Consider the following 10,008-nt stretch of genomic DNA (forward strand, 5'->3'; position numbering starts at 1 on the left):
TGCAGCAGGCCTCCCCACGCGCCCACCCGCGGGCCGAGGCCTTGGGGGGCGCAGGGCCGCCAGGGCCGCCAGGGCTGCGCGCGGCCTGCGTTGTAGCAGCGCCATCTCGCGAGGCGCCGGCTGCCGGCAGCCCTGGCGGGGCCCCTCCGCCTCCCTCGCCCGGGCGGCGGCCTGGGGCCTGGGGCCCCTTCGCCCCGCTCCTCTGCCCCCCGGCGCCGCTGTGGGACCCTTCCCCGCTGCCCTGCTTCCGCCTCCCGCCCAAGGACGGTGCCTGTTGTTGAGGGAATTGCCGAGGGAAAAGCCTTACAGACAGCTGCCCTTCAACGTAAATGGCTGCCTGTGAATTCATCCAGATCAGAGCAAAGGCCGGGCCTGCAAATTGCAAACTGCGAGCTAAAATTGCTCTAATCTGCAGCCGGAGAGGAGCAGCCAGGGCGTGTGCGAGCGTGTTTCGGCAAGGCCTTGACTTTCTCAGCGCCTCGCTTCGCCGTCCTTCGCCTGGGGATGCAGCGGTTCCCAGTCTCACAGCTCTGCCCCGAGCGCACGTGCCGCCGGCGCGACGGTCTTCCACCCGCGCGGTGCTGCCGCTTCTCTCGCCTGACCCTTTGCCAAGCCAGCTCAGCCGCCGAAGCGGASGAGAGCTGTCCCAGGGAGAGGGGAGCAAAAGCGGGAAGGCTGGYGCAGCGGGCCGAGCGGCAGGTCGGCCCCGCAGCCTGCACGGGAGCAGGGCACAGCCGCTCRGCCGTGGGCGGCAGCGAGGTCGAGGACGGGGAGCGGAGACGTCCCCGCCGGCGGCACCAGGCCTCTCGGCCAACGCAGCGGTCGCGAGGACCTTCGTCCTCGGCCTGGCGCGGGGCTCTGCACTGCGATTTCGGACAGGTCCTTGCGTCCCTGTTAGAGCAGAGCCCACGGATGGGTCTGCRCACCCGCTCGAGGATGGCCCCATCTGCAGACCCTCGGGGCGGCGCGGGCAGGCGATGTCCCACCTCGCTGCCAGCACAGAACCGACCCTTCGCGTTTTTGGAGCAGCTGTAAGGCGGGCAGAGCGYGTGGGCACAGCGCCGGTGCTTCACCCCGTGTGGCCGCGGCATCTTTAACCGGGCCAAACCTGGCGCTGTTTACCGCGCGGTCGGATCGCGGCCCGATGCGGCGCGGCTTTGATGGATGGCGGTCGCGGAGCRGCAGAGCGATGACAGCATCCCCGGGCGGAGGGGAGGAGCTCGCCTGCCGCCCGAGGTACCCGAGCCCCCCGCCGACGGCCGTGTTCGGGGGGCGATGTGCCGGGCCGCTTGCCGGCGGCAGAGCTAGCGGCAGCGGGTAGCCGGGGCCGGAGCCTGGCTGCTGCACGCGGGGATTTTTCATGGTACTTCGCGTCCGCGGGGCGAGCAGCCGGCTTGCCGCGGCCGTGCTGCTGAATCACTAGCTTCCCGTCTCCGAGCCGTTCTGCAGCCCCGGCGCGCCGAGCGGAGCCGGCGGGCCCCAGGTGGGTAGCGTCCGCGGGCCGGCACGCGGGGCCGGGAGACGGGCCGCGGGGCGGAAGGTGCAGGCTGAGCCCCGCGCCGCCCCGACGCGGCAGCGGTTGGATGAGCAATCGGGACCTGCGCCGGCATCTGGGGCCGGCGGCTCTGCTTGAGCTCTCTGGGAGGTGATTGCTTATGCCGGTGAAAAAAATGCGAGGACGGGGAATTAACTTTAGGAGATGGAGGGGCGTATGAACATAAAGGCTAATTAAAATCTCAGTGGGTGCCTCTGATTTACGGGTGATATGTTTGTCCCTCCCCGGCCTCCGGCCGCTACTCGGCCTTTTACAGTGTTTTACCAAAGCTGCTGGAAAAAGTTATGTTGTTGTTTGTATTGCTGTGACATCTGGGGGCTCCYGGGAAGATGGGGCCCCGCCGTGCTGAAAACTTTAGACAGATGAGTGCTGTGCAGTTATTTTTGTTTGCGTTTAAGCCTTCCCCTGCAGCGGCTGCCAGCTCACACGGCAATGCCGATGCAAGGCAGGAGAGCCAGAAAGGGAAAGGGGCCGGGGGGCTTCGCTGCGCTGGCCGATGAAAATGCAGGGAAGGACATGAAAACAATGTGAAAAATTAATCGCTTCCCAAAAACCCCTCCTTTTGTTCTTACCATCGAAGATAAGACGGTAGGAAGGGAGGAGAGGAAGGCAGGCTTTAGATCATGGTTAAACTATCAGCACATTAATGCAGTTATTTTTGCTCTCTGGACGCGCTGTGAAGTCACTCAGGGCCAAAAGGATCAGTGTTTTGAATGCTGAGCTCCCCTGAAAATCCAGCCCCGCCGCTCCAGAGGAAAGCGGCCCCRAACCCCAGAGCTCAGCACCTCTGAAACCAGCTTCTTGCTGCGAGCGCTCCAAGCGCTTCTCCCGCAGGATGCGTGCTYGCAGGCTGCATCGCGCTGCACGGCAGGGAAACCGAGGCAGCAGCCCGGCGCGCCGAGCCCGCAGTCAAGCTTTCGTTCGGTGCTAGACATGACCCGCAAGGAGCAAACCAGCGCAGCAAGCTTAGTGCCTTTTATTGGCGGTGGCTCTCGTACGTGTTGTGGCTCGGCAATATTCAAAATCGCACGTGCAGCGGTGGTTACAGGTCTGCTCGGTCTGGTTTACAGTATCACCCGTGGGCGATAGTTAACAACCGTCACAAAGGCATTAACGGACTCCCTCTGGCGCCGCTGATTTGCAGGCCGGTGCCTCGCACAGCGCAGCCGTCGATATGCTCGCGGCCGCCCCTGCTCATCGCTCGCCTCTCTTGCTGCGCCCCGGCCCACAGGTGCTTTCAGACAAATGCCTGCCTTAGGTGTTGCCCAGACGCGGAGCACTTGGCACGAGTAGCGCTGCGGGGGAAAAACACCTCCCAGATCTCCCAGTGCTTCTTGCCAGTGCCGAGCAGCAGGGAAGGAGGTGTTTAAAACTCCGGCAAGGGTGTGTTTGCGCTGGGGCAATGCCAGGTGCGGCCGGTCTGTGACCGCGAGGTCGGGGCAGCAGGAGTCGAAGGAGAGGACGCCTGCGAGGGCCAGAGGCATGTGTCACGCCGTGAGAAGCCGCAGGATGTTCAGCCCCACGTAGTGAGCGAGGAAGAAGTGCGAGAGGCCCAGGGCCGCCACCGTGACGAGGACCCAGAGGACTCCGGTGCCGAAGTATATGGGGGCGAGCCTGGCGGGAGAGAGGGAGCGCGCTGAGACCGAAGGCGGCTGCTCCCGCGCGGGAACAGCGCTGTGCTCCCTGGAGAGCCGGGAGAGGGGCGCGTGCAACGGCAGCCCCTGGCTGTCCCCCGTCCCCTGCACGGGGTCCCGCACCCCGCTCCCGCCTGGAGGGAGCRCACGCATCCGCATGGGCTCGGAGCAGCACCGCTCTCGCCCTGTATGTGTCTCTCTGGCCCCAGCCGTGTGCCAAGCCCGTACTACGCTTGGGGACGAGCTCTGGCAGGGCTGATTCATTCTGGGGCTCTGAAGCAGCCTGGACACGCAGAGGGTGTCCTGAGCTCCCCCTTCCTACAGCACATGACGTTCCCAAATTAGAAACTCCAGGGGCTACAGCTTACTCAAGCAGGTCTTTACCTTTCCGAAGACGATGCCCTGTATCCCATAAAGTAGCAGTAGCGAGAGCAGAGATAGACTAGACCCAAAGCTGCAGCCAGACCTGCAATTGAGACGAGAAATCACAGTGACCAAATCCAATGGCTTTTTAGAGCTACTGTAAGCCAAGCAGGTGGCCCAACAGTGGAGCTGGAGAGGCTTTGCGTCCTCCGGCTCTACAGTCCCATCAGAGACAGAATTACCACCTAGTTTAGCGTTCAGAAGGCGAGCAGGTCCCGTGGACCGTGCCAACACTGCTGACACGCTAAGGGGAACAGATCCAGCGTCAAACCAGGTAACGGGCCATTCTCACCTTGATGGAAGAAGAGGCCAGCCTGCCACAGCAGTGCCAGGAAAATGGGAAAATACTCAGAGGAATTCACCCTGGCAGGAAAGAGGAAGATTTTTAACAAGGGAAAAGAGGAAGATCTTTCTTTCTTGCCTCCCCTAGCAGTTTCCAGAGGCTGTAAACTGTTGCATTTAAGAGATGATGCCTCCACAGAAAGCCTCCAGGCTTTCACCTTTTCCCACAGTTCYCATCTCATCTTTATTTGCAGGAATTAAACAGTGGGAGGAACTGGGTCTCCAGGTCCAGTCCCTGACTGCAGGAARTCAAGTAACAGATGCCCAGGTCAGACCGCACTGAACGGCTCCATGGACCAGCCCCACCACCGCTCCCCGTGTGCTGCAGCTTAAACCCAGCAGTACAAGCCACGAAATCTCAATCATAAATGCCAGGGATGAAGTGCTGGAGAGATGGCAGGGGCCCAAAGCTCCGGGTGCTAGAGGAGCGGGTCCTGCCATGAGGGACTTGGAGCAGCCTGAGGCCCTGAGACTGGGTCTCCGTGTCAAGGTCAGCAACAACCAGCCCATGTACGCAATCAGGAGAAGGTGCAGCTTATACAGATAAGGCCATAGCAGCTTGGGCTTCATGCAGGAGTGCGAGGGAGCCCTTAGCTGGTAGGACAGTCTGTACGGCTGTGCCCTGTCCCCCCAAAGGCAAAGGCAATGGACATGAGACCAAGCTGAGAGTGTCTAGGCTGGCAAAGGAGCAGAGAAGGTGATGGCTAGGTGGATCCTGATCCTGGTCCCCTGTTCTTTTTGTGCTGCTCAGATAAAGCAAAAGTGGAAACTTCCTCCCTCTCTGCCCCCCTCCRCAGCCGCATCTGTGGCACAGAAGTYRCTGCAGGGATGCCAGATTCCAGCAATTCCTTCCCCGCCCCAGCTGAGAGCTCCCCAGGAGCTTGTACGTACGTGTGAGTGGAGCTGAGAGCAGTCCTGAAGCTGCCCGAGGCTTTGACAGCACTTGCCTAAAACCAGCCTAAGACTCAGGTACCAATAATTCTATCCTTCGCAGCCCTTCTCCCCACAGCAGACATTTCTGGTGTGGTTTCTATCAGCAATGGCCAGTGTCTTTAGGACTCCTGAGCCAACACAGTCCCAACGCTGGCTCTGACATTCATTACTATAACCCTGAGGGAAGTGGGTAACTGCTGAATTACTCCAASCAGAAATGAATGGCAATGCAGGGGAGGTTACACATGAGGTCTAAAACCCATCTTATAAGAGAAGTTTCTTACTGTGCTCGAAAGATCCTCTCAAATTCAGGTGGGCCTGAGATCTTCGGAGGAGAAATGCCAAACATCCGCCTGGCATAGATCACCTGCAGGAAGAAGTAGGCTGCAGCGAAAGAGAGAAAAAAAGCATGGATCAGTCATCTGGCTGGGCTTGGCGGGACCAGAAGCCTGTCAGGGATAGAGGCGGATAATGCAGCCCCCCCTTTTAACTTTGCACCCCTGTGTGGCAGAGAAAGCTGGGTAAATATCCCAGAGACGTTTCAGACACGGAAAAGGAATGACCCTGTGACAGTCAAGCAAGGATAGTGCAGTCGTGTACCATCAGCAGATATCTGGTTTCTCGCTTGCATAATTAACAGGTTGGCTATTATCGACAGAAACTGTTATACAGTTCAGATGCACTTTGTTGCTGACAGTTTTAGCTTTTTAAAARTCTTTAATTTTTTCTCTTCTAAATCCTGATAGCTGAGTAGGGAACTGATGGCTCAGAGAAGCCACCCAGATACCCAATTACGCAGCCATGCAATGTGGAACCGTGGCTGAGAGCTGTTCCCTGAGACCCGCGGCATCCTGCTGCTCCCCCTTCCAGAGCTGCAGTGCTCTTTTTATTCTGAAGTCTACATGAACCTCGGGAACCGCTGTGAGCCTCTTTATCAAACAATGAAATACTACGTGTTGCCAGAGGAGAAGATCTACCAAGAAATTTCTAAACTGAGAAAGGATGTTAGTTCAGAGGAAGGACATCTATAAGACTGGTCCAATGACTCATTCTGTTGAATTTCAAAAACGAGAGTAATTATCAGGCCACTGTCTGAAAAGTAGGGCAGTAGCAGTGCAACAGCAGAAATGAAGTGCGGAGGTGAAAGGCAATCAGTGGACATAAGGTAGCTTGACCCAGCCAGTGCTAGGGCATGTGCATAGGATGGTCCCTACCTTGCTCCAGGACGCCCAGAACCGTCACAGCAGCCAGCAGATGAATCTGATCCAGCATATTGCCTCTTCCCAGAAAACCTGATTTCCCGATCAGAAGCTCCTCTGGTCAGCTTTCGTCTTTGCTGATGTGGCAGGCAGTGGCAGCAGCCGGCAGCAAAGGTTTGCTCTAATTGAACAGGAAAGATTTGCCTGTGGTGCAGAAAACCGGGAGGGCTCTGCCTTGCCTGCTACCCTAAGCACAATGGCAACGTGGAGCGACAGAGAGGGCTTATGTAGTATTTCTGTTCCCACCCTCTTTTCTCCAGGAATATGTTATGAGGAAATGGGAAAGCCCATAGAGAACTAACATGAGAGATAAGAGAGGGGAACTAACAGCTGCATGGGGGAACAAATTTCAACAGCCCAGCAATCCACTCCCGCTGCAGCATCTGGTTTAAAACCGCTCCTAGTGAGCTCCACGGCATGTCTTTCTTGCCAATGTTGCGTGGGAAACCGCAGCCCCGCTCGGGCTGTTCTGCACACACACGTTTCACAAACCGCCCGAGTGTCAGGGATCACAGCGTTTCGCTGAACATCGCTCCGCGCCAGGACTCTCGGCAGCGCGGGCTGAGCACTGAGCGAGACTTGCTGCCATCGCGCAGAAACAGCAGCGATGAAAGCCCCCAAATGAAAGTGCCGCTGCAATTGGAAGACAGGACGTGAAAAAGTATAAAAGCTAGAGATCTGTCTTGCACCGTTCTGCTTTATTTGGGGATGAGAGCTGCAGAACCGCGGTCAAAGACACCGAGAGGCTTTCGGAGGCAGCGCTCCTGCCAGAAAGGCTGGGAGCTGTGCATGTGAGTCTTCTGGCCAGTCCTCAGCCAAAATAACTCTCACAGCAAACAGCAGCGAGACTTTTGCGCAGGTAAAAACCTGCAGAATTTATCAGGATACAGCAAAAAGACAGTGGCGCCTTCACATGTGAATGTCGGGAGTAACCTGCTGCATTAATGTCCATCTGACAAGGCAAATCTGGGCAGCCACGAGTGGTCAGGCTCCCTGCTGGGTTTCCTTCCTCCCGGTTCATTGAAGAATTTTCTCTTCAGCCCGGGGGAAAATGAAAGCAGGTTAAGACAAAGGGATCATTAAACTCCTTTAGTACAGAAAACAATACCAGCCTCAAGCAGTTTACAGAAATTATATGGTGGATCTGGTGTTTTTGATAGACTTTCTAAGAAACAAGAAGCTGGTTCCCTTTTTGCCTCCCTACAAGGGAGAAAGACAATCAAAGAGGCTGTAACAACGTCCCCGCTTGGTATTTCTCCAAATACCAAACACGGATGCCACCATTTTTCAAGCATCACATGTAAGATTAATAGTTTCATATCAGAACCGATCCTTTTCCATTCCAGCAACTGCTTAGAAATATGAGGAACGTTGTGTTTTGTTTTCTCCAGCTTGGCCGTCACAGAAACAAAGGACTTTCCTGTGTCCGTGTTAAAAGGGCAGAGGTCTCCCAGTGCTTAATGAAGTTTGTTTTTCCCTCAGCTCCTTGACTGATTAGAGCCTGCTAGCAAAAAAAAAAAAGATATATAGATATAGATATAGATATAGATATATAGGGCAAAACAACTGAACAAAAAAGACCCGTGCTTACACCTCAGTCAGACTACAGCGCAGCAGGGCCTGAGTCAACAGCGTCCGACATGTAAGGAAAGCCTGGCCTGGAGGGGTTTGAAGGCTCATCTAGGGCATTACCACTTCCCAAGGCATCCGCCAGTACACAACGCTTCTCGTGTCGTCCAGTCTAGGCTAACTACAGCAAGGCTAAGTAGAAACCTGAATGAATAAACACAGCTATCACGCTCTCTTCTCCTCATCCCTGCCCCGTAAGTGTAATTTTTCAGGCTGCTTTACGCGACCATGTGGCCACTTGGATCGAGGTGTTGATCCGCCACAAAACCAACCGGGCGACAGGAGAAGTAGGGTTTGCAGCTGGCTCGGCGAGCCGAACATCCGCCCTGYCGCCGCGGCCGTAGGCTCTGCGGCAGGAAAGGGGCAGGAAGGTGAAGCCGGGTTGGGGCGAAGGGAAACGAAGCGTCACCGCTGCCGTCAGCTGCCTGCCGTGATGCCACAACAAGCACACTGCGAAATCATCGCCCCTTCCGGAGACGTCGCTGGAGGCATTTCTCTCGGTGGCCCGCTGCTGGCATCGCTCTGCCGCCTCCTCCTCCTGCAACCACTTGTCCTTGCTGCCTCCTAATCGCGACCGTAGGGCTGCAGCGTGAGCTGGGTTGCGGCACTAATCTGGATTAAAAATGATCTTTGCAAGAAAAACGAGCAGCCGCGGGGTTTGCAGTGCCTCCGAGCAGCAGAGGGGAAGGAAAAGGCGGCAGCAGCCCAGAGTCCGGCGACATTACGGCCTGGACTTTGTTAGCCGAAGAGGAAACATTTTGCGTCRGAGCAGCTTACCCTTCAGCTGGGAAGCGGGGAGGCTCCTTGTCCTTCCAAATGTGTTGTAAAAACAGACAGATATTTGCTAAGCTTTTCACGGTTAGCACTTGTGCCTCCTTTCCCTTCTAATCCCTTTGCAGCCACTGAGGACAAAGTTGTGATAGTGGAACCGCAGTTGGGAACAGTTAGCGTTTTTCTAAAAGCCACATAGGAAAAAAAAAAAGATTTTTTTAGTTCAAAAGAATTAAAAGGCACATAGGAGAAAAGTTTGGGGGTTTTTTTTTAGTTCAAAAGAATTTAAAAGGGCTCAGCCCACAGCACCTCGGTCTGGACAACTACCAGCTCCTTGGGGCTGGAGCAGTGAGGATGCCAAACCCTGCGTCTGTTCCCTTTGGCAGCGGGACTTTCTTGTAAGTCAGACCAATGCGTGTTCTTGGAATTCGTGGATTTTGCAGCTGGAAGAGAAAGGACAGAGAGGCTAAAAATGTGGCAAGAAGACAGCTATCCATGATTTCATCCCTCACCACCACGAAGCCAGCTGTGTTTGGCAGTTCCTAGGAAAGGGGGACAGCTGTTGGCAATTTTGGCTCTGCTGCTCCCACCGCGCTCCCAGGACGGTGCGAGCTGGCTCGGGCCTCCCGGACGCTGCGGCTCTGACGTGAGCCCTGGCTTCTCTGTGCTTGGCAATGGCCTTAAAAACTTTGCAGGAGAAGAGCTGCCACGGGCTGTCTCCCTAGCACACTGCTCCGTACAGAGGATCCTCCTTCCAGAAAGTAAAATAGCAGATGGTTGGTTTTGTCAGCAACATCCAGGCTGAGAAAGGCATCATGCGTAGTATCACTTGGTGTAGAAACTCCGTATGTATTGGAGATGTGTGTTAGCCTGTTGATCTAGACTGACGTAAACCAGATATTCCTGAGATTTCCTGATCTGTGGCATAGCAAAGAGGTCACATAAATAAGCTACGTTCCCAAATGATTACTCATAGCAAAAATTTTAAGGGCCAAAACAATCTTTCATGAGCTGCTTTAACCCTCTGCTTGGATGTTGCCGCTGCCTGAAACAAGACCACGATCAGTCACTCCCGCTGATACTTCTTCATCTCATTGAGACRTGAGGTGCTTCTGCAGTGACGGTGGGAAGCTTCGCTTTAAAGATAAAATGGGAAAAACTTTCAAAGCTGTTGTTTTAAAAACAACAGAGAAAGCCGAGGCTTTGGGAAATTATAGAGATGAGTATACTATTTAGGGAAAACTCGGAGAAATTTCGTAAGCCTTCCTCCTAAAGGAGTTTGGTGTCCTTTATCTGTGTACATWTTAAATCTGGCTAGAGGGGATGTCAGTATAAAAGCAATGCCAGAATGCTCCCATCAGTTCATCATCAAAAGGCATTCACACATGTGAATGAATGATAACGGTTCTTTTATGGCTAACATCTGTTAAAAATATTAAAACAGACAAACAAATTTAAACCT

General features: G+C 55.1%; 1 protein-coding gene across 1 annotated transcript; it reads right to left on the bottom strand.

Annotated features, from left to right (window-relative positions):
* Nucleotides 1–3,042: 3,042 nt before the first annotated feature.
* Nucleotides 3,043–6,159, bottom strand: LOC112964888 (leukotriene C4 synthase-like). Its single transcript, XM_026063496.1, has 5 exons — nt 6,102–6,159; nt 5,172–5,271; nt 3,905–3,975; nt 3,574–3,655; nt 3,043–3,169 (listed from the first exon to the last, which is right to left on the bottom strand). Exons 1-5 carry the CDS (start codon nt 6,157–6,159, stop codon nt 3,043–3,045), a joined length of 438 nt encoding a protein of 145 aa, XP_025919281.1.
* Between the last annotated feature and the right edge of the window lie 3,849 nt (nt 6,160–10,008).

Source organism: Apteryx rowi, unplaced genomic scaffold (genome assembly GCF_003343035.1).
Source record: "Apteryx rowi isolate R43461 unplaced genomic scaffold, aptRow1 scaffold_2, whole genome shotgun sequence".
In the NCBI taxonomy this organism is placed as follows: Eukaryota; Metazoa; Chordata; class Aves; order Apterygiformes; family Apterygidae; genus Apteryx; species Apteryx rowi.